Genomic DNA, 24,451 nt, shown 5'->3' on the forward strand with positions numbered 1-24,451 from the left:
GTAGTCTTCAACCAACTTGATTGCATGATATTTTGCTCTGTTCATTTCAAGATTCCCATCCTAGCTGGGTGTGCTCCTCGGCTCAGGCCCAGTGCACTCAGGATGCCAGCATTCTGCAGCTGAGGGATTAACGTCAGAAACAAGACTTTAGCCCCAAGGAAGTTTTCTTTTCCCCGCTCAAAGCAATCTGGGTTAAGAGCTAGGAAGACCAGAGTATTTAGTGCCTCGGGTCCCTTGTGTGTTTTCCAGCAGCCTTCCACCTTCCTGGCCATTGGATCTGGCCTGCTAAGTAACTTGCACAAACAAAAGACAGGCCTTTGTTTGGCGTTCACAGTTCCACGTTCTGATCACTAGATGGCAGCATGGACACATCTAAAGTGCACGGCTGTGGCAAACACTTCTTAAAAGCTTACTTAACAGGCATTAGCAAAAGGACTCGGAGGGGACCTGAACTCCACCTCCCAGCGTGCATTAATCAGCATGTGACTTCTCCTGCGCAGAGATCTGAAGTTTGTCTCCTGAAGGAATCTGGAGGACTGTGTGGACTCACTCTTCTAAAGTAAGATATTTTTTTCTAATCACTTTCGACAAAACTTTTGGGGACTGAGAGTTGTAGCTTGTGTTGCCATCTTCTCCATATCGCCGAGTTGAAGATGCATCTTCAGTTAGTGTGGGAGTTGGGAATCCTCTTGTATTTATTAGAGTTTGAAAATAGCCAAAGAAAGACAACTGTTCCAGTATCTGTCCTAAGTAAACTGGCTCGTGAAAATATTTGGAATTCCAGAAAATACTCTGAGCCTTTTTCTAGTAAAAAGAAATTTAGGGTTTTAGTACAATCTTTAGAAGTAGGAAAGTCATTATGTTAAGAGTGGGTTAAGTTTACAATTTCTGGACGTATTCCCACTCTAAACCCCACCCTGTTACCCCCCCTCCCCAAAAAAAAAACAAAAACAAAAAAACAAAAAAACCCATGTTGCCTTGAGACTGCTTGGAGGTCAGCTGGAGAAAGGTTTAGAAGTAAACAGAAACTAAATTTTGTGCCTGGTTGCTTCTGGGTGGTCTCGGGGGTCATGGAGGTGCTTAAGAGAGCACTGAGCAGGTGCCTTCACTGATTCTCAACCTGTGGGTCGCGACCCCCACGCCTAGGTTCTATCTAATTAGATATTCTGAATGTCAGGTGTTTACATTATGGTTCATAACAGCACCAAAATTACAGTTGTGAAGTAGCAACAAAAATATGGGTCACCACAACATGAAGAACTGCGTTAAAGTGTCGCTGCATTAGGACGGTTGAGAACCAGGGCTTTGGTGGGCGAATACCCAGGGTCCCTTAGTGAAGGCCCTGGACTGTGAGTTTCTTATGCTGTACTCAGGGTCGGGGGAGGCAGGGACGGCTCATCCCTTCCTAAAAGCACAAGTTAGCTTTCTCTCAACTCCTACCACACTCTAAGTGAAATTTCTCTCTGCGTGCTACTGGTAAAAAGCAAAGCAAAGCGTACTGCATCAGAATTGGGGAGACGCCATGAAGCCAGATCCTGTTACCCAGCATGTGCGCATGATTGGATCACAGAGTGGGGGTCATCAGTTGGCTTCAGAAGCCCCTCTTACCGTGTGACTGTGTCGGGCTGGATCTCAGAGGAAGGCTCTAATAGGAACCTAACAGGATGGCTTTTATTAGGGGAGATACTGTTGTGGGAGAAAATGACAAGGAACCAGGTGACGATGGGAGAGACTTCAGATGGATCGAGGCAGGGAGAAGGCAGAAGTGGATTTGGGGGTGGGGGCACCCTGAATGCTTCCTTCAGTAGGGTGGGGCTGGGGACCCTAAGGAGGCTAGGGAGAAAGAGTTCTGTACGTCATCCATCACGGTCTGCTCCAGGGTGGGAACAAAGAACAAAGGTGTCCTCCGGGTCAATGGAACCTCAGTCCTGCTGGAGGTGGGAGACTGCAGCATTCTCTTGAACCTGTGATTGGAAGGCATTGTATTGATATGATGATAGCTGACTTAGCCTCACCCTCACAGGAGACCAGGCTCTGTCTGTCATCTGTGAAGCACTGCCCACCCCCACCCCCTCCCCATCCCTGCTTCCTTGCCAGCTACTTCTAGACAACTGCACCCATTTCCTGATCCCAATCCCTAATGGCCACTGCCAGCTCCGTTCTGGCAAATCTGAAAATCTCCCATGCTTTCCCCAACTCTTTCAGTGCCAGCTGCGGACATGAAGACCTAGCACTACAACCCCTGGAGTTAGGACCAAGTATGGAGGACTGGAAAGTCGAAAGGGTACAGTGGGGATGCGGGGGCAGGGAGCACAGCTATGGGAGGAACAAAAGCAAAAACACCTAACAGCTTACCTAGAGAACAGGTCAAGTCAAAGGAGAGGACAAAGGGGGTGCTGGAGAGAAGGTCCATCAGTTAAGATCTCTAACTGCTCTGCCAAAGGACCTGGGTTCAATTCCCATCATCCATGTGCCGCTCACAACTGTCAGTAATTCCAGGGGCAGGAGATCTGACACCCTCACACAGACACACCTGCAGGCAGAACACAAAGGACTTGCTAGCTGTCGACCCCAGGCACCCCATCCAGCCAAGATGGCGTCCCGGGTGCTTTATTGAGGGTGGATGGGCAGAAGGAATGTCAGGACTCCACACTCACAGACATATTTCCCTCCTGCCCCTCCCTGTATGGAGGCTGCAGCAAACCAACTGTCACAGGTCCCTGAGAAGGACAGAACAGCCGTCCTGTGACACCGTTTCTTGTTACCTATTCCTCTGTCCCTAAGGTGTGCATCCAAGCCTCTGCTAAGCGGCTCTTACAGAATGTGGTGTTTGGGGTTCTCCGCCCTCTCTTTCAGAATGTATCCATCACATGTCCCGATTAGTTTTATGTCAACTTGACATGAGCCAGTTGTCTGAAACGAGGATACTACAATCGAGAAAATGCCTTCTTCATAAGATCTGGCTGTAAGGCATTTTCTTAATTGGTGATCAACAAGGGAGGGCCCTGCCCAGTGTGACTGGTGGCCCTGGGCTCTGTAAGAAAGCAGACTGAACAAGCTACGGGGGAGCAAGCCAGTAAGCAGCACCCCTCTGCATCAGCTCCCACCTCCAAGTTTCTGACCGGACTTCCTTCAATGATTAAGAGCACTATGAAAAAAAAAATGTAAGCTAAATAAATCCTTTCCTCCCCAACTTGCTGTTGGGTCATGGTGTTTTATCACAGCAATGGAAATCCTAAGACACAAGTATTCAAATGTTTCTAAGGCATGCTGAAATGTTAGAAAATGACCAGCACTTTGGTGGGGATGGAGCATCCTCAGAGCTCAAGAGTCAGGAAGCCTGACCTAATGGCTTCTGCCGCTGACTGTGATGGCAGACAGGTCCCGTGTGCTTGTCAATCCCATCAGGTGTGAATAAGACCACTGCCATAATTGTGAACCAAATTTGAAGCCAGCTTGATTGTTAGTTATTGGGGTGCACCCGAAAGCTGGCCAGCACTGGGTTAAAGAAAACAGTCCTGAGTCTGTTTCTTAGGACCCTTTTAAAGAGTAAAATCATTGTAGTTGCAAAGCAGGTTAACAGAAGACAATGGAGCAGTAAAGAAGTACAAAAAAACAACAACAAAAAAGCTCAAAAACACAGCAGGCATCACCCAGTGGTCACCATGCGATTAAGGAGGGTTAGTTGGGGAGGGAGTAAGGAGGGTCTGTATTCCCCAAAACAAGTCAAAGCATGGGATGGAGTAGGTCAATTTCCAAGAAACAAGGACAGAAAAGTATTTTTAACAGCTCAGTATAATGGCTCCTGCCTTCACAATGGAGCCGGTCTGGTTCCTCATCCTCTTCAAAAACAAGGCATGGAGCCGGGCGTGGTGGCACACTCCTTTCATCCGAGTACTTGGGAAGCAGGGGCAGGTGGATTTCTGAGTTCAAGGCCAGCCTGGTCTACAGAGTGAGTTCCAGGACAGCCAAGGCTACACAGAGAAACCCTGTCTCGGAAAACCAACAAACAAAAACAAACAAACAAACAAACAAAGGTATGGGCTATGGTTTGATTTTTCAACCCTTCTGGTCAATGAATCTTAAGTCCCACTATGAAATCTTTTCAAGGGAGAAGGAAAACCCGAGAGACACTGCTATTGTAACTCAGCAGCAGTTTACAGACAAGGGAACAGGTGACTTAAGACAGTGGAGGCTTCTGTTTTCAGGGCCCACCCTCCCTCCGTGAGGTAGAGGTAGGAGTGTGTTTGTACCTTTGCTAACAGCAACCACATAATGGTGAGAAGTGAGGGAAAGAATTTGGTGATGGATAGATAAGCGTGCCCTTGGCCAGCAGTCATCAACCGGTCTGTGGGGGAATGGGGTAGTGGGTAGACAGTGAGAGGAACCGAGAGAAACAAGTGACTTTAATTCTGGAGTGTTGACTACTGAAACTTCAGGAAATGAGGAAGGGAGGTCAGGCAGTGAGGGAGAGGGACACCTCCTCTCCCCGTCTCAGCATTAGGATGCGACCGAGTGGAAAGCTGGGGTCCACCTTGGTGTCCCTGACCAGCCATCACCTCCATGGGCTGTGCTGACTATGTGCTTTTGACTGACGCACTCAGGTATCTAGAAGAAGCAGCCCTGAGCAACTGAGTGGAGGGGCAGTTTGCCAAGGCCCTTTCTCCACGATCTTAAAGGAGCAACTTGATTTTGTTCATTTCAGACGTTACCACCTGCACAACTGGTTTTCTACAACTTGAGCCATTAAGGGTCTATGTCTTTGGATTGTGCCGCAGGATCCACTATGGGCCGACTGGACGGCAAAGTTATTGTCCTGACAGCTGCCGCTCAAGGGATTGGACGGGCATCCGCATTAGTGAGTTCATCCCTGCTCTTGTTCATCTCCCGAATACTGAGATGTGCTGTCCGCTGCCAGGGTTTTCAGTTCTCCTTTGCTGTTTTCTGTTTCTTTTCCCCTTCCTTTCTTCTTCCTTCGGTTTCTTCCTCTTCTCCCTCTCCCTCCCCCTCCCCTTCCCGTTCCCCTTCCCATTCCCCTTCCCCTTCCCCTTCCTCTTCCCCTTCCTCTTCCTCTTCCTCTTCTTCTGTTTCTGCTGCTGCTGCTTTCTCTTCCTCCTCCTCCTCCTCCTCCTCTTCTTCTCTTTCTTTATGCAGCTTGGAATTGAACCAAGAATCTCAAGTGTGCTAAGCACACACTCCTGCCACTGAGCTGTATTCACAGCGGCCGTGCACTTAAGTGTTTACCTTTTATACTTCTGATGTCTTTTTCAATGTATTCATATGTGTTTATGTGTGTGTGCATGTATGCATATGTGTATGTATATGCATATGTGAGTTTGTATGTGCATATGTGTGTATGTCTGTGAGTGTGTATGTGCATGTGTGTTTATGTATGTGAGTGTGGTTTCTTTTTTTAATTAGGTATTTTCTTCATTTACATTTCCAATGCTATCCCAAAAGTCCCCCAGACCCTTCCTCCCCGACTCGCCTTCCCCCCATGAGTGTGTTTTTATTTGTGTGTGTGTGTATGTGCATGTGTGTGTTATGTATGTGAGTGTGTATGTGCATGGAGTGTGTGTATGTATGTGAGTGTGTGTGTGCATGTGTGTGTATGTATGTGAGTGTGTATGTGCATGTGTGTGTATGTATGAGTGTGTGTGCATGTATGTATGTGAGTGTGTATGTGCATGTGTGTGTATGTGCATGTGTGTGTGTGGTGTTTGTGTGTGTGTGCGTGTGCACGTAGCACATATAGTAAAGGTCATAGAGGTTAAAGTACAACCCTGTAGACCTGCTTCTCTCCTTTCTCTTTGACGTGGATTCCAGGGATTGAACCCAGGTCTCTAGGCTTATAAGATGAGTGTCTTTATCCACTGAGCCATCTTGCCAGCTCACTTATCTTAAGTTCAAAAGAAAACTCACTATTCCTGATAGAGAGGAAAGAAGGAATTGCTTGCATTTATGTGGCATCATATGGCCTTCGACACTGAGACCCAGACTTCTCTTCCCCAGTTTACCTGCCCCATAGTGACCTGACCTGACTGCAGGGCTCTTGAGGGTGCAAGCTCTCTACGACTATGTCAGTTCAAGGTTAAGACCCCAGAGGTTAAAACTCTCGCCATTTGTTTGCTGAGGTGCCTCAGTTTCTTCCTCATTGCACCGATATTGACTAATAACACACTAGGATAAGATGCAGAGGGTGAGCTGGCGTTTTTTGTGATTGCTGCCGCGGTCCTCACAGGGAAACACCCATTTTTCTCTTACATGTTCACTCATGCTAAAAAAGGCTCATGGAGGCCCTAGAGAGGGCTCAGCAGGTAAAGGCACTGCCATCCAAGCCCTGAGACCTACGTTTGACCCCTGGGAAGAGGAAGGAGAAAATGACTCCGCAAAGTTGTCCTCTTACCTCCAAACTCACACCGTGGCACAGACCCATACTGTACAAACACATACATGATAAATGAATACATGCAAACAAAGGGGTAAAGCATAGATAGATCTCGTCACAGAATAACATAACATGACTGCAGAAAGCTAGAGGCACTAGGGGATTGTTTGTTTGTTTCTTTGTTTGTTTGTTTGTTGAATCAGCGCCTCACCATGTACCCCTGAATGTCTCTGTGTAGAGACCAAGTTGGCCTCAAATTCACAGATATGCAAGTGCGTCTGCATCTCGAGCTCTGGGATGAAAGGCTCGCGCCAGCTCACCCAGCTCAGAGATAGAGCATTTGTTTTGGGGCTGCTTTTTTACTATTGATTATTTTTATTTGTATTTATTTTATCTACATGGATGTTTTGCCTACATGTATATATGTACACCAAGCACATACCCTCAGATCTCCTGGAGTTGAAGATACAATTGTGAGCTGCCATGTGGGTGCTAGGACCAAACCCACGTGCTCTGAAAGAGTAGCCCATGCTTTTAACCACTGAGCATCTCTCCAGCCTCGAGTTAGAGGGTTGGTTTTATTTTTTGAGACAGCATTTCTCTGTGTAGCCCCGGCTGTCCTAGAACTCTCTAACCAGGCTGGCCTTGAACTCACAAAGGTCTGCCTTCCTCTGCCTCCCAAGTGCTGGGATTAACATTTAAAAAGAAATATACTGTACTCTTTAATAGTAAAAGGTTAAATTAAGATGGAAAATATAATCCCTGTTCCTCCAATGACTGACAAAAATAACCACAATGTGCCGGGTGTGGTGGTGCTCGCCTTTAATCCCAGCACTCGGGAGGCAGAGGCAGGCGGATTTCTGAGTTCGAGGCCACCCTGGTCTACAGAGTGAGCTTCAGGACGCCAGGGCTATACAAGAGAAACCCTGTCTCAAAAAACCAAAACCAAAAAAAAAAAAAAAAACCCACAATGCAGTAAAGGGGAGCGAGACAAGATAAGGAAAAATGCTTTCCATTTTTGAGAGTAATAAGCAAAGGATTGATTTGTGTTTGTTTCTGGCAGGCTTTTGCAAGAGAAGGAGCCAAAGTCATAGCCACAGATATCAACGAGTCCAAACTCCAGGAGCTGGAAAGTTACCGAGGTGAGCCATTTGCCTTCAGGTTCACAGTCAGCCCAGTATGGGAAGCAGAGGCACGGAGCGAGCATCAGAGGGAAACTCCAGCTGGTTCAGACACCTTCTCTCCCAACCCTGCTCCTTCACATCCTATCAAATCTGTATTCTAGGGCCTACGGGAAACAGTGTGTACAGTCACACATGTCAGGGGGAGTGTGAAGGCACATGCTTAAGGTCTTCTGTTACGCAATGTGCTGAGGGATTTCGCTCTCAATTACAAAGTTCTGTGAGAATTAACAGTTGCCAGGTTAACTATTAATGGCTCTTTCACTGCTGCCCAAGACTCTTTGGGAGCAGCCTTGGCCCAGGTTACAGGTAATATGACCCTCTTGTATTCTTGCAAACCTTTCTGTAGCCCCATCAAAAGCTAAAAAAGGTAGGGGGAAAATCAGTTGGTCATTTATTTGATTTATTTGGTTCATTGGTTTTGTTTTTTGGTTTTTGGTATTTTTTTTTTTTGCATTTTATCAGTACTTTTATTTTATTGAAAGGAAAATTGAGACATTTCATGAAAAGTGAAATCCATTTAATACCGCAGGGATTATTTTTTTTAATTGTCTAATTTTGATCTTATGTGTATGAATGGCTTTCCTGCAGTAAGTGCGTGGCAGCCAGAAGAGTGTGGCAGAGCCTTTGGAACTGGAGTTACAGGCAGCTATTAACCAGCGTGGCGTGCTAAGAATCCAACTCAGATGTTCTGGAAAAGCAGACAGTGTTCTTAACTGCTGAGATAACTCTGTAGCCCCTAACAGAGAGCTTATTGAGGGGGTGGAAGAGGACACTTTAAAATTTGTATATCTTTAGAAGAGATTTTTTTTAAAGATCTATTCCATTTTTATTTAGGTATGTGTGAGCCTGTGTATATGTGAGAACCCACAGAGGCCAGATGGGACATCAGATCCCTGTGAGGAGGTTGCAGGCCTCTGTGAGTCACCTGATGTGACAGCTGGGATGGGCACTCCAGTCCTCTGATAGGCCAGTGAGTGCCACATCTCCAGCCTGAGATGTGTGCATTTTAATGATTCTCTTGTAATTGCTAAATGCCAGTGGTGGACATGAGTCATGGACAACCTAAGTAGAAATGCTACATTCTTCACACTGCACACCGCTAAACAGCCACATCTTCACAGTTACATATTTTATGAGTTCTCTGTAAACACTCTCTTTTACTTTATTCACCAGGTATTCAAACTCGAGTCCTTGATGTCACAAAGAAGAGACAGATTGATCAGTTTGCCTCAGAAATCGAGAGAATTGATGTTCTCTTTAATGTTGCTGGGTAATTATAAACTTTTTATTTCACTCTGAGAAAGTTTTCTATAATTTTATTAAATGAATATTGATAGTATAAAAAATGATCAGTTAACAGAACATGGCCTATTCCTTGGGAAGTTGGGATAAATGTCACATACCCCTGTACAATTCAGCAAGTGAAACAGCTATGTCACTTGCTATGAACCTGGAGCCCATAGGAAGTTAAAGCTAAAGGGGTGGGTGCTGATGTAAAGTCTGGCAATTAAACAAAGCAGTGGTTTCTGATGTTTCATTTTATAAGTGATCTGCTTGTCTTTCTGCAAGTCTGTATCTATAGCCTCTGCAAGGCTGTATCTATAATGGAGACATAGCAATTGGCTTTTGAGCATCCATTCAGTCTTCGGCATTGTGGAGGATGCAGGAGGCAATCTGTGACTCTTGCTACAGGAGGCTGGTCAAGTGACTAACCTGAGAAACACTCCCGACCACATCTTATAATTGACTACACAATCTCAGTCCAGAGGACCAAGTCAGTAAGGTTGCCATGTTCAAGAGACTTCCCTGAGGAAGAGTGACTTGTAAGAGGGCAAGGTTGTTGGGTTTTTTGTTTTGTTTTGTTTTTTGTTTTTTGTTTGTTCTTCCTGGCTTGTGTACTGCTAGATGCTAACAGCCACAATGTTACTTCACCACACTGATATTATATGGAGGTTTGCCTGCTGTGCTGGAGGCAAACAGGCACAATGTTACTTTACTATGCTGAGAGAGAGAGAGGTTTTCCTTCCAGTTTTGATTTCCCTGCAGAAGCTTAGTCTGTGCCACTTGAGGGCACTGTTGCCCTGGAAACAGAAATGAAATGAACAGCCTTTTAAAAGCACTGATGTTCCCAGTGCACTGTGTGAGAGACAGTGTGTGAGCTCTGCAACAGGTATGTGGAGGTCAGAGGTCAGAGGTCAGAGGACAACTTACAGGAATCAGTTCTCTTCTACAGTCTGGGGATTGATCTCAAGTCCTTAGGCTTGCCAGCAAGAGCCACAGTGGAAGCCTATCTTTCATTTTTCTTTAGACAGGTTCTCACATGCCTCTCAGGCTGGCCTAGAACTCACTCTGTAGACCAACCTAGCCTCATACTTAGAGAGATCTGCCTGCCTCTGCCTCCTGAGTGTTGAGACTGAAGGAATGTGTGTGTGTGTGTGTGTGTGTGTGTGTGTGTGTGTGTGTGTGTGCTGCCGCCGCCGCCGCCGCCGCCGCCACTGTTGTTATTGTATTGTTTTGCTCCTATAATCCTAGAGATTATACCCAGGGCATGCTGGCACGTACTTGCCTACTGATTCTTTAATTGCATTTCTCCCTCTTGTTGAATCACTCAGTTTTGTCCACCACGGAACCATCCTGGATTGCGAGGAAAAAGACTGGGACTTCTCAATGAATCTCAACGTCCGCAGCATGTTCCTGATGATCAAAGCATTCCTTCCCAAAGTAAGGGGACCGACAGTCTGAGGAGGGTGTCTGCTTTCATCCTGGGCACACGGAGGACACGCGTGTGTATTGTGTGTATTTGAGTGTGATTGTAGCTAGCAAGTTGACTAATGAACATTTATAGCAAGGCAATTTATAGAGATTAATCCATTTAACCCTCCAGCTCCTACATTCAAGAAACATTTATTAAGCATTTTCAACACTGAGGAGACCCTCCAGTGAACTTAACAAAGTTCTTTTTTGAAGAGAGTTTCTATTAGGACAGGGTGAGGAACTCAATTAACACATAAATATGTCATGTAATATAACTTGGGGTGGTTACGAGTATAATGCAGACACGGTTCCTAGGTTAAATGGGAGGCCCTCTTGGACCTCACTGGCAAACTGGGATTCTCAGAGAAAACAAAATGAAGGAAGGGGTATCTGGGGAGATGGATCGGCTTCTTGCTGCAGGAGAATCCTCTTGTGGAGTGAATGATATTTCATCATATCAGCTGACTACACAGGGCACATCTGAGGGGGAGGAAAAGGCTCACGTAACTAGAAAGTGATTAGAGTCAGCTATGAAGCCCTGTAGCCAACCTTCTGGGCCCGGGCACTGGTTGTCAAGGTGCTTGTGCCCTGGGGCTTTTTTTCCCTACAAAGAGTTACTCAGTTTTGTTATTATTATTATTACTATTATTATTATTATTATTATTTGTGTGGGTGTTTTGCCTGTGTGTGTATCTGTTTACTCCCAGAGGCCAGAAAAAGGCATCAGATCCCCTGGGACTCAAGTTACAGACTAGAAGAGCAACCAATGCTCTTAACCCTGAGCCGTCTCTCCAGCCCCTTTCTCTTGTTTGAGACAGAGTCTCACTATGAGCCCTAGCTGGCCTGGAACTTGATATAGTCAGAGATCTACTTGTGTGTCTCCTCCGTGCAGGGGTTAAAGGTATACACCAAGATGCCCAGCCTACATCTTACTGTTTAAACACAGCATCAATGCCTTAGAGTGCAGAGCTCTTCTGGGTGCTCTGGAAAGGTGTAAATGACAGCGCATACCCCTGGCCTGCACGAGTGTTTAATGCAAGAGTGGCAAGGAGTGAGCGGGGCAGAGGGAGCAAGGCCAGATCAGCTGCCATAGAGAGACACACTTTCTCTGTTTGTTTTGGTTTTTCCAAGACCTGGTCTCCCTATGTAGCTCTGGCTGTCCTGGAACTCACTATGTAGACCAAGCTGACTTTGAACTCACAGAGATTCCTCTACATTTGCCTCCTGAGTGCTGGAATTAACAGCATGCACCACTACACCCGGCTCTAAGGTATGGTTTTTAAATACTTGATTTGTGCTTAAAAAGGATCTTTGGTCAGTCCACATAACATTGGACTAGCTATCCCTTTTACAAGTTTGTTTCCAGACTGGAGGACGACTCAAAGGTTAAGGGCACCTGCTGCTCTTTCAGAGGACCTGAGTTCAGTTCCCTGTATAACTGCCTATAATGACTGCGGTTCACAGCATTCACCACCCTGTGCTGGCCTCTGGAGCTGGAATATTCACATGCGCAGCATACACTCACAGAGACACCGTCACCTGAGTAAAAATGATACCTTTTGCCCTTTTATAGCTTATAGACGTTGTATCTGTTGAAGACCAGTACTTTGTATAGTACTTGGGGGAGGGGCTGAAGGAGATTTCAGAGGACAAGATGATGACACAGATATCCAACACATTTGTAAGCACAGATCTGAAGCAGAGGCTCAGGGAGTGGCTCTGAGGTACAGTGCAAGTGGAACTTAGGAACATTCCTAAGGGAATGTTAGTTCTTGATACACCCATGCCCGATCAAAAGTTCATGATTCTAACAATGATAAAATACCTTTCTGCTTTTGGAAAAAAATAATCAGTGACTGTGACATAGAACCTGAAGGCCTCGGCACTGGTTGTTTAAAGTGGCTTTTCCACAGGAGCAGGGGAATCGCGCACTGCAATCTCAGCACTTGGGGGCTTCGGGCAAAGCATAGGCTTAGTGGGAAAGACGACACTGACATCTCGATTTCTCGTCTCAGACACTGGCCTTCGAGTCCCTAAGCACTCTGAGCCCCAGGTCACATGTCCTAGGAGATGGCACGTGCACCCTCTCATCGTCTGTCTCTTCCGTCCGAGAATGAGGAAGACACATTTCGAATCACTTCCAGCCCTAGCCGTCCCCGGGTTTTCTGTATCATTAACTATGATGCACAATTGCCAGGCTAAAGTTTTCCAGGATGGAAAACCAACACAGATCTGCAAGGTCATTTGGCGAAAAAGATGGGAACTGACAGAATTGGTTCTCAGATAAATGCACAGCAAACCATCCCTAGATTGCAAGGACAGTCAAGAGGCAGAGACCAAGTCAAAAATCCTATAAGAAGAGTAATTATACAGAATGCTGGTTGGCCTGGAGAGAAAGAAGATCAGGGGAAAAAAAGGAAATATCTTTGTTCTATGAATATACTTTGTATTTACTTTTTCCCCTTGCTGTGCTTTATCAGGGTTGAACTCAGAATGATTCAGAAAACCCTGGCTAAACGAGTCAAACATCTTGTTCCAGAGGGTGGCCAAACATTGAACCTAGTGGCTTAGAATGCTAAGAAATGCCAAGGAGCTTGGCTGAGCGCTGGCAATGGGGGCAGAAGGGCTGTGTCTGGGGTGCTCTAGAGCAATGCTCTGCTTGAGGCTCCTGGAAATCAGTTGTTCTGGGCCCCTCACTTCACAGGCATTCTGTGCCGGGAGCCAAGAGGAACAGCGTGAGTGACAGCTGGCAGAGAGCTGTCTCCCGAGACAGGCTGGAGACAGAGCGGAGAAGGCAATGGGAGGACTGAGTGGGCGGTGTGAGTGGCAGGCTTATGACTTACATCTCTGAGGTGCCTGAGGCCTGAGCTTTGCCCTGGAAATTACTAAATTTCAGAAGACTGGAGACAACTTGTATCATAGCCAGTCTCCATACTAAGCTGAGCTTTTCGTGTTGGTTATATCAGATAAGAAAAAATGATAAACCAGATTTTTTTTTTTTTTTTTGGAGTCTTACTACAGAGCACTGGCTGGCTTAAACTCACCATGTGTATATCATGGTGGTCTTCAGCTCACAACCATCTGCCTTCCTCTGCTTCCTGGGGGCTAGGATTAAAGGGGGCAAGGCAGGGGGAATTATGTCTGGCTTTAAGATCCCCCTTATCATCTACAGAGGCGCTTTGCAGGCAGGCATGGTGGTGCACACCTTTAGTTCCAGCCCTCGGGATGAAGAGGCAGGTGGATTTCTATGAGCTCCAGGCCAGCCTGGTCAACAAATTGAGTTCAGGACAGCCAGGGCTTCCCAGACAAACCTTGTCTCAAAATAAGAAAACAAAACAAAACAACAACAACAAACAAACAAAAGACAACAAAGGCTCATTTAAGTAACTGTTGCTTCCCCTCTACTGCGTCCCTCGGCATGGCTGTCACCTCAGCCTCGCCTGTGTGCTTTTTGCCCATGCAGCCCCATTCCTTGCGGTTTGTCCTGTATTCTCAGATCTCGGGTATAATAAGCCCCAAGTATTAATATGGAGAGTAAGAAAAGTGCCACAAGGAAGTGGACTTTCTTGGCCACCCCAGCTCTGGAGCCTCCATTCACAAACCCCTACATTCCTTCTAAGCACTGGTAAAGAAACTCGGCCAGCAGGACATATATTTTCCCCTAAGTCCCTTACATCGAGTGTCAAGATCAGTGTCTGGAAGGAACCGTCTTTATTTGATTTACAGGATGTCGCAGCCATGCCAGGCATCCTGCTCTCTGGCTTGTGTCCTGTCCCCAGCAGCTCTCTGGGCTCTGCCACTCCCCACTGACTCTGCTTTCTTTGCTGTGCCCTCCACCTGACAAGTGGTTTCACGGAGAAGCTGGTACCCTGGGCTGACGTGGTGGTGTGTGCCTGTCATCCCAGCACTCATGAGGCAGACGTATGAGGAGCCTGAAGGCCAGTCTAGGCTGTAGTTTAAGAGCCTGTCTCCAAAAAGAAAGGGAAAACTAAAGAAAGAAAAGGGTCTAGGTGGCTAGGGGTCGATGTAAGTGTGCCAGTGAGTGAGTATTTCAGCCAGCAGGATGCACATGACTGTTCCTTGTCTTGGCAGATGCTTGCTCAGAAGTCAGGCAACATTATCAACATGTCGTCTGTGGCCTCCAGCATCAAAGGTAGTAGTCCCTTCCTCGGAGTGGGGGTTGGGGTGAGTACACACACACACACACACACAGACACACACAAACATACACACACACACACAGACACACACAGACAAACACAGAGACACACACACAGACACACTCACACACACACATACATAACACATACATATACACACATACACACACACAGAGACACACATATACACACACACAGACACACTCATACACACACACATAACACAAACACACACACACACGGTTCTTTCATGAGCTGTGGATTTTAGAACTAAACTTAAACAAGTTAATGAAACCCACATGAAAATTCAAAATGGCTTAAAAAAAAAAGGAAGGAAGAAAGATCATAAGTGGTTTATGTCATCAGGCCTATTGTTATAGCTGTTCCACTCATCAAATTAAATTTAAAAATTACTGTCTTTGCCTTTCCTTTTATCCCTTCTCTATGTATGGGAGTGAAAATTGAATTAGGAGAAGAAAAAATTTATCACTGAAGTAATACGAAGTGACATATTGACTGCAAGCTGAGCTGAAAGCTCCTTGGGACCAAGAAAAAAAAATTTTTTTTTCTTTTCACAGTACAAAAGGGGACAGATTCCATCTTGTGCTTCTTATAGTCTCAGGGAGCTCTTGGCCTCAGATTCCTAATTGGAGCCAAGGCTGGCTTGGATTCCTCCTGATCTTCCAACCTCCGCTTCTGAAGTGCCAGGTTATAGGTGTGCAGTGTGCAGTACCAGACTCGGCTTCAGAGTCTGTGTTCTGTGTTCTTAACAGAAGCTTGCACAAAGTGCTCCATATGCAAGCAGGCCTTGAGGTTACAACTCAGACAAGAAGGAATCTGGATCCTCAAAGAGAAGGCAAGGAAGGGGCTAGGACTAAACGGAGAGCCGTCAGAGCCTGGCATTGACGGGCTTGTGAGTTTGATACCTGGGTGTGTGTGTGTGTGTGTGTGTGTGTGTGTGTGAGAGAGAGAGAGAGAGAGAGAGAGAGAGAGAGAGGCTCTGTATGAGGAGGTACTGGGAGGAGGGGGAGCGAATCCTGGGCTTTAGAGGGAATAAATACATATATTTTTTTAAAAATGAAATCAATGCCAAGACGGCATTCTCTCTCTTATAAAATATGAAACATACATGAGCGGAATGTAGGTGAGGTGGCCTTTATACTTCTTCACTTACAAAGTTTCTAAAAAGGAATGAGGGTTTCCTAGCTGATGCAGTGAAACCCCGTGACAGTGACCAGCAGGCGACGGCTACAAAGCGCTAGCAATATCTCAACACCAAAGTCCAAATTAGGTTCCGCGACACCGGTAGCACTTTCTGCACCCAGAAACCGTCTCTATCCCTATTATAGGAGGAGACCCTAAGTCACTCACTCTTCAAAGGGAAAGCTGATTTCAAAATGGTTTTCTTTTAATTCAAACAATAAAAATTAAAAGGAGGGTGATGGGAAGAAGTGAGAAACTGAGTGGGGCACTCTTCTGTGCTCCTTTCCAAAGAAACAATGTCCCTGGTTCCCTCTCACCCAGGGGTGGAGAACAGATGTGTGTACAGTGCTACCAAGGCGGCTGTGATCGGTCTCACCAAGTCCGTGGCTGCAGACTTCATCCAACAGGGCATCAGATGCAACTGTGTGTGTCCAGGTGAGCCCGGGGTGAGAGGGTGGGAGCCTGGCCTTTCTTACATGCTGTTTGGCACCATAAAACATTTTCATCAGCTTAATTACCATATTGCTTTCCACCACTGACAGACATCGAAACTAAAGGTTTGACTTTGTTAAGAGAGCAGTGTAGCTTTTGTTGGACAGAGGTTCCAAGTCAATTGGAAGAAGCCTCGATGTGAAGATTTAAAACAGCAGGACAATGGTGGTGCTCGCCTTTAATCCCAGCACTGGGAGGCAGGAGGCAGGCGGATCTCTGAGTTCAAGGCCAGCCTGGTCTACAGAGTGAGTTCCAGGACAGCCAGGGCTACACAGAGAAACCCTGTCTCAAAAAGAAGAGAACAAGAGAGCAAGACGAGAGCGCAAGAGAGCGAGGGGTTTAAAACCCAGCATGTGCAAAATGCTTTAGACTCAGTTTGAGAAACAAAACTTGCTAGAACCTGTTGACTGTGGTGATGTTGTCCTTGGTGAGTAGAAAAGCAGAACATTTCCATGGGATAGCAGGGACAGCAGGGGACAGCAGGGGACAGCAGGCAGACAGCAGACAGAAAGTCGGGGGAGCCTTTGGGAACACAGGGGTCCACCAAACTCCCAAACAACCAGAGTGGCTCTGAAATCAAAAGGATGCTGTGGCCTGTTCTATAAGTAAAACTTCCTGGAGACACTCCCACCTGGATGGCTCACGCCTTCTTGCCAGAGTGGAGAGGTTTCAACAGATCACGTGACTCAAAGCAAAGCATAACTACCGTTATGAAAAAAAAAAGTGTGATCGCTCTATGAAGAAGCAGAGAAACCTGCTTTGCTTTTTATGTGTTGTTCCATCGTTTTCGGCCCGCCTGGAACTCACTGTGTGAACCTGATGGTCTACACCTCGCAGGGATCAGCCTGTTTCTGCCCGCTTGCTGCTGGGGTTGAAGGTGTGCATCACTATACCCAGCAAAACCACTTTTCTTAATAACTGTGGATATGACATAGGTTCTAGGTAACCAGGTATGTTTTGTTCTGGTTCCACCCACCCAAAACAAACACAGGGTACCTAACAAGGGTGATTAGTGTCTTCTGAAAAGAGTAGTGTCTGTCTAGGACTAAGGTTTTCTTTTCTTTTTGTTTTGCTTTTTTACTTGTTTGCTTGTTTTTTTTTGTTTGTTTGTTTGTTTTGTTTTGTTTTTGGATTGGTCAGTTTTTCTTTTTATTGTTGTTGTTTTCAGAAAGGGTTTCTCTGTGTAGCCTTGGCAGTCCTGGAAATTGCTCTGTAGACCAGGCTGGCCTTGAACTCACAAAGATCTGCCTGCCTCTGCTTCTAGAGTGCTGGGATTAAATTCATGGACCACCATTGCCTAGTTCTACTAAGGTGTTCAATAGTCCACTGCCAGAGTTGAGGTGATCTACCAGATGGGCATGCCAACATTGAGGGGATGTGTTGATAGGAAAGCTGTGTGTCCTTTGGGAAGTCCTATAGAAGATTCTATTTGATTCTCAGGTTGGGAACCACAGACTTACTCAGGGGAAGCCATTAACTGTCAGCCAGGCCTGCACTACAGAGATTGGGATACTCTGTCCCATTTCTCTTTGGGTGGAGATTCAGCCACAAGTGATATTGAGAAAAAGGACATTCACTGTCTACACTTGACTACACCTGACCTTTGTGGCACTGGCCATCAGGGGAAAAAAAAAGGCAGAAGATCTAGAATATGTGGTTGTTTTCACAGCTAGAACTTTCATAGGACTTGGAAAATCAAACTCTAGAACGAGGAACTAGCTGTGAGTCACGGAGGCCATCCCTGATGCAGAGGAGTGAATGAGTGTCTGGGTTAGTGCCAATGGTTGTGAGTCACTATCTCCAGCCAGACATGTAGACGTGGCACAGCAGACACCAGGACATGGGCTCACACTAGCTTTCATTTAGTATTTACCACTGCCAGCCACATGTAAACTGTGACACCCACTCAGCACTTACAGTTGTAGGGTTTTGAGGACTGCTATGGTCAGCTCAAGGTGAACATGGGCTGAGAAAAGTTTGGACTTTTAGTAGGCGATTGACAAGCAAAATGGGGGAGCAAAATTTTGTAAATTGGGTAAGTGGATGTCTCTTCTGCAGTAATGGGGAGATTCAGACTGTTGCTGACAGGGAGAGTTGTATCAGCTGAAAGTGCTGCCTGTGTGTGGCAGGGTGTGTGTGTGTGTGTGTGTGTGTGTGTGTGTGTGTGTGATGGAGAACCTAAGGAAAAGATTCTACACAGGGCAGGATCTGATATGGAAGATACTCCATCTCCAGAAAAATGACAAATGATAAAAAAAATTAGGAAACATTTTCAGAACAGAGACGAGATCTATGTGTGGCTTTCTCAATTGTGTGGTCTACCGACAAAGGTAAGAGGTGTCTTTAAAAGTTTGTTTTACCTCTTATTCTCCCTTCCCTGACTCCTTTCTCCTTCTCCTTCTCCCTCTCCCTCTCCTTCTCCCTCTCCCTCTCCCTCTCCCTCTCCCTCTCCCTCTCCCTCTCCCTCTCCCTCTCCCTCTCCCTCCCCAGTATGTTCCTGGCCAGCCCCCCCTTCTCTGTCTCTATTCCCTTCTCAATTCCCCTTCCCATGTCCTAAATAAACTCTATTCTATACTTAAAAAAATTATTTTACACCCACAGAGAGACCAATCGATACCCCAGAGCACTGTTATCTTGCAAACAAAACAAAAATCCAGGTTTCTACAGAGAGCTTTTGGATTACATGAGTTAGGGGGAAAGTCCAGACAACTATATAGGCTTGGGTACTTAATGGGTTTTAACTTTTTAATCCTGCTTATTTTTCCTCCTTTGAAAAAAAAAAGATTGATTGATTGATTGATTGATTGATTGATTTTATGTATATGAGTACACTGTAGCTGTACAGATGGTTGTGAGCCATCATGGGGTTGCTGGTAATTGAACTCAGGACCTCCACTCCCTCCGGCCCCACTCACTCCTACACTGCTCGCTCCTGCCCAAAGATTTATTTATTATATCTAAGTACACTGTAGCTGTCTTCAGACACACCAGAAGAGGGTGTCAGATCTCATTACAAAAGGTTGTGAGCCACCATGTGGTTGCTGGGATTTGAACTCAGGACCTCTGGAAGAGCAGTCAGTGCTCTTAGCCGCTGAGCCATCTTTCCAGCCCTTATTTTTCCTTCTTAAGAAAAACAAATTATGTTTTTATTAGAACTTTTAACAATAGTTTAAAACTGAAACCAGTAGAAGCATGCAGATAGGTTAAGTCTATGGCAACCGTGAACTTGAGGCCAGGATCCCCGTGGTGAACTTGGCAACAGAGCAGAATGGTTTGCAATCCTTACAGCAGACTGCTGAAGCTCAGACGTGCTGTTTTCTACGTCTCTGGGCTCCCATGGGGTCTAGCTGAGATAAGGCAAAGATACTTACAGATCTATAAATCATCAAGCAAACATAGCATGACTGTGCGTCACTGAGAGAGCGGGTTAATTCACCCAGAGTCCCAGCCTGCTGTCACAGAACCACTAGGGTGTGTGTGTGTGAGTGTGTGTGTGTGTGTGTGTGTGTGTGTGTGTGTGTGTGTGTTTTGATGACACTTAGTGGTCAGGCAGGTAGAGCTCAGAGTGTCATTTAAGAGAAAGGACAAAGATTTCACTGCTTGCTTATCGTGTGGAAAAGGAGTTTAAGGTTTAATTCCCCTTTCAATTGAAGTAACCACAGTGACTGTCTCCTTTGGTTTAGGAACGGTTGACACCCCATCTCTGCAAGAAAGAATACAAGCCAGAGACAATCCCAAAGAGGTACATATATCTAGCAGTTTGAAAGTGTTCCAACCTTTTGGCTAAAATTAAAAAAAAAAATTTAAATGCCCTGTTCCTTATCCAGACAGATTCATAGATCTATGAATCTAGAGAGAAAAGAAGGAGGTGGCTGCCAAGGCCTGAGGGAGGGGGAAGTTGCTGCTTGCCCGGTGGAGATTTTCATTTTGCGAGATGAGAAGTAGTACCAAGGAGCTTGCAGCTGACAGCACTAAGTGTTTTGTACTTCTTACCCCTGAGCTGTGCACTTAGAATGGCCGAGATGGTCAGTTTAATATCTTATGTCTGTGAGTACATTGCTTGTAGGAGATAGAGAGACGTCTTCTGTAGCCCACGTCGGCTGTGATTTGTGTCTCCCCCTCAGCTCCCCATGCTGGTATTACAATCGTGCACCGGCTGTGACCACAGTGGGCATTCCTAGTGGCTTTCTGGTTTTGTTTATTTTGTTCTTGTTTTGGTTTTTGGCTTTTCAATGCGAGATTTCTCTGTGTAGCTCTTGCTCTCCTGGAATGTACTCTGTAGACCAGGCTGACCTCAGACTCACAGATCCACTACCTCTGCCTTCCAAGCACTGGAACTAAAACTGTGCGACCCCACAGCCAGCCCTCGAGGCTTTCTTACGTATCACAGTATCCATGGATGTCAGTGTATCATGACTAGTTCGGGTAACATGGCTGGAAATTTAAAAGCAACTTCGGATGATGGCCCTAGTCCCTCCGTAGGTTCCTCTGACCCCAAGCCCCTTGAGGATGTTACAAGGGCACACGTGTGCCAGCTGACATCTCTTGTATGGAACTGTCTCTGGTCACAGGCACTGAAAACTTTCCTAAACAGACAAAAGACGGGAAGGTTTGCGTCGGCCGAAGAGGTCGCTCTGCTCTGCGTATACCTGGCCTCGGACGAGGTGAGCGCTGCTCTTCCGGTTTGTAATTCCACCACACTGGGCTAGCACAGATTTGCTCATCCTCTTCACAGTTTTGTGAGTCTATGTTCTATATCGCTAAAGTGCCCCGTTTACACGATAGGAATAAGCGCTGGTTTCACTTACTCAAAAGCCACCATTATCTGTGACAGCAGCTCTTCTTCATTCAACTTTCCATGACTGGAATCACAGCACAGATGAAAAATAAAGGAAAACATTAAAGCGTACCACCTTCCAAGAGATTTGCTTTATTTATAAAAGGACAGTTGTGGGCATACTGGTTACATATAAAAACCTCCCGGACTGGCAAGATAACTCATGAGTAAAGACCCTTTACTGCCAAACGTGGTGACATAAATTCAACCCCTGGCATCCACGTGGTGAATGGGAGAACAGATTCCCAAAAAGTTGTCTTCTGACCTTCTCTAGAGTGTCATGCACTCATGTGCTCACACACACACACACACACACACACACACTAAATAAAATGTAATTTTAAAAAGCCTCTCGATTGTGAGAGTTGAAGGAGAGACGAACAGGCTTACCAGCTTTCATTGTAATTGGGGGTAGTAGGTACTGCATTGGAGCTATTCCACTCTGGTTGGCATGTGCCACTTTAGTTTACTAGTGACCTAGTGATCCATTCGGGGGAAGTCCATGATCTTTCCTAACCTTGTTTTGTCATCGTGTAGAAATGCCTAATTTGGTCTCTTTGACTTCACACCTATTTAATAACCAATTTCTTCCTGAGTGACTAGTGTGGACTCAGTGGCCGATAAAGCGCAGACCAAGGTGCAGGGCATAAAAGCTCTTTCGTTTTGAACCCACAACAGACAGAAGCAACAACTGCACCGTGGCTTACCTTGGTCACCCTGTGTGGTTTGCTGGATAACTCGAATGCAGAGGCATCATGGGAAAAGTCCACCTTAGAGCGGTGATCTCCTCTGGCACGTCCACCTCCATAAAGCCAAGGCAGAGAGAACCTTTGGGAATCTCCCATGCTTTAGCTTCCCCAAGTGTGTGAAGTTTGTTTAGCTCTGGGGTCCCGCGAGCCTCCATCCCTCCCCATAGGTTGGGTGGGGTGGGGTTTACTTCTGTACTGGTTCCTCTTTACCATAACTTGGTGCAGCCCACACAGTTGGTGATTCGGATGGACACAAAGGTGAAAAGTTTAGTTACTGCTCCTCAGGACTGTTAGCCACAGTTTGTAGGAGCTACGGAATCGCTGGGTAAATTATTACTGAATTATCAGTTTTCATGGATTTAATTTAAAAAAAAAAGTGTCCTCATACTATGACATCTTTGCTTCTGCCTCTTTCAGTGACTGCAGCTACAGATCAATGTCAAACTGAGGACACAACCATGAGAGAGTTTATTATCCATTTTAAGTGAATAGTGCTTTTTAATTTTTTAATTCTTTGACAATGTCATACATCCCTATGATGTGTTTTGAGCATATTTATCCCTCATGAGTCTCTCCCCCATCACTCCTTTTGAGCCCTTTCTTCTCAACAGGTCCCTCCTCCCCTCATTTCATGGATTTCCTTTTTCTTTTTAAGTGACGCCCTGAATGTACTTAGGGCTGCTCTCAAGAGGAGGAGTGTGAGGTTATTCACATGTGTGTAGACTGACTAGACTACCAGTAGCTACCGCACCGAGGAAGGCTCCTTCCCCTGCAGCCATTCATTAGCTACCAAGAGCTCTTTGCTGACAGTGCGGCTCTATGAGCCCCTCCCTCATCCAGGACAGAGTGTGAATGGTCTCAGTCCCTGTTGGGTAGCCACAGCTGCTATGAATTCACGAGTTCAATGACCTTGTCACGTCCAGAAAGCAAATTAAAATAGTTTTAACTTCTACTACAACTTCAGAATTAGTCCTCTGCAAAACGGAAATGCTTATAAACGTAAGCCAATGATCAATTTTAAATACAAAGTTGGGCATCTGATTCTAGTGTGAGCTACTATTTGACATGTTAATGGATTGCAAGAATGATTGCCTATATAAATTTTTAAAACAGTCCGTGTGCTTCCCAGAGTTGATCAGTTAATAGGCACTGTCTTCCCATTGTTAACATGATGTCAGTCGACACACATTCTAAACACTTACTAGTGGTCTGAAAGTTAACTAGCTCTGAATGATTCTGAGTTTCAAAATGAAAATGTGTTGTTTTACCATGTACTTTATTTCATCTCTCCTTAATTTTGTGACTCTGAAGCCACGCACCTAACAGACCGTTAGTGGAGCGTGACATTCGCATAGGCCTGAGAAAGGCCTTGTGCTCCATCCAGGTCCTGGGAAGCTCAGCTGTTTCAAATCATCCAAACTTGCTTTTGGTTTGTTTGTTTGTTTGTTTGTTTGTTTGTTTGTTCCTACATTCAATTAAGGTTTCTTGTTAGAATGAGAATCAAAAGTTTTGTTATCTCACATAAGAAATGTTCAAAATGCTCCCAGGGTCCAGGGCGATTAACTGTTCCCTCTTGTGCTTGTCACTGCAGTCAGCCTATGTAACTGGCAACCCTGTCATCATTGATGGGGGCTGGAGCCTGTGACCGCGAGGATCCCTGCTGGGAAGACAGGCCCTTCCTAGCCACGGAGCAAAGCAAGCTGCCTGGGTGATCATCTCTTCTGAGAGTGACATTCATGAAAATAAGCCCTTTAGTGATTGTTCCCGAGAGTGTGACTCTTTAATAGTCTCTCGTCTCTTCTGAAGCTGTGGTAAATAAATCAAATAAAATGTATTGATTTTGTGGCAAAGGAGTAGTTTTTTTTCTTAAGATTTATTTATTTTATTTATGTGAGTACACTGTAGCTGTCTTCAGACACACCAGAAGAGGACATCAGATCCTATTACAGATGGTTTTAAGCCACCGTGTTGTTGCTGGGAATTGAACTACGACCTCAGGAAGAGCAGTCAATGCTCTTAACCGCTGAGCCTTCTCACTAGCGCCAGGAGTAGTTTTTAAAATAAGCAAAGATTAGTGAGATTTTTACTGGCATAGCAGATAACTATTACAAAAGACCACGGGTTTTAAAGGGGGAGGAGGGACTTGCTTCTCTGTGTAAAGGCTAAAAGGCGGGGCCAAGGTGCTGAGAGACACTGTGTCTAGTGAGGGTCCTTTGCCATCGTGCAGAGGGAAGAAGTGTTGTGGCCTCACTTGAGAAGAGCAGAATAAAAAGGACGCGGGCCTTTTCAGCTCTTTGTAAGGCATTCATCCCAAACATGAGAGACCTTTCTGTCACCTAATTACTTCCCAGAAGCCCTAGCTCAGACCGTATCACAGGGAGGATTCATGCTTTAACACAGGAGATTTGGAAGGCCACCTTAGTTTATAGCAACAAATAAAATTAAAACATGAATACAAAAGAAGTTGTTAAAGAAAAAAAATATTCCTTTCCTGTTTCACTTTGGCTTTCAAAGCATGTTTTTGTAAAGTTTTGCATTGTTCTCTAAGCTGACACTAAGTTGAGATTTTTTTATACAATCATAAATACACACCACAGATAAAGACGGCTTTAATGTCACAACAGGAGAATCTAGATTCACAGCTACATTTTTTGTCTTGTTATATAAAAGAAACATGATCAAGT

The 24,451-nt window shown here is 45.5% G+C and overlaps 1 protein-coding gene and 1 long non-coding RNA gene across 3 annotated transcripts in view; one reads left to right on the plus strand and one right to left on the minus strand.

The window, feature by feature from the left end:
- The first annotated feature begins 411 nt into the window (after positions 1–411).
- Bdh2 (3-hydroxybutyrate dehydrogenase, type 2) lies at positions 412–23,617 on the plus strand. 2 transcript variants are annotated; one of them, NM_001172055.1, is made up of 10 exons: positions 412–559; positions 4,706–4,858; positions 7,452–7,530; positions 8,746–8,842; positions 10,185–10,293; positions 14,419–14,479; positions 16,011–16,124; positions 19,865–19,923; positions 20,753–20,845; positions 23,359–23,617. In NM_001172055.1, exons 2-10 carry the CDS (start codon positions 4,757–4,759, stop codon positions 23,410–23,412), a joined length of 768 nt encoding a protein of 255 aa, NP_001165526.1. In that variant the 5' UTR covers positions 412–559; positions 4,706–4,756; the 3' UTR covers positions 23,413–23,617. The 2 variants fall into 2 exon arrangements, with proteins under 2 accessions (NP_001165526.1, NP_081484.1); NM_027208.2 differs by having other exon boundaries at positions 4,779–4,858.
- Positions 1,623–24,451, minus strand: part of Gm46826 — a 33,822-nt gene continuing 10,993 nt past the window's right edge. Inside the window, exons 2-3 of the long non-coding RNA XR_001783991.2 lie at positions 2,356–2,533; positions 1,623–1,964 (exon numbers count right to left, since the gene is read on the minus strand). This is a non-coding gene — a long non-coding RNA (predicted gene, 46826). The remainder of the gene's footprint in view (positions 1,965–2,355; positions 2,534–24,451) is intronic.

Source organism: Mus musculus, chromosome 3 (assembly GCF_000001635.26).
Source record: "Mus musculus strain C57BL/6J chromosome 3, GRCm38.p6 C57BL/6J".
In the NCBI taxonomy this organism is placed as follows: domain Eukaryota; kingdom Metazoa; phylum Chordata; class Mammalia; order Rodentia; family Muridae; genus Mus; species Mus musculus.

Excerpts from the sequence above, each read along its gene's own strand:
- Bdh2 (NM_001172055.1), top strand. The coding sequence starts at position 4,757 with ATGTCTTTGGATTGTGCCGCAGGATCCACTATGGGCCGACTGGACGGC. Across the intron at positions 7,531-8,745 it reads GGAGCTGGAAAGTTACCGAG|GTATTCAAACTCGAGTCCTT; the intron begins GTGAGCCATTTG and ends TTTATTCACCAG. Across the intron at positions 14,480-16,010 it reads TGTGGCCTCCAGCATCAAAG|GGGTGGAGAACAGATGTGTG; the intron begins GTAGTAGTCCCT and ends CCTCTCACCCAG.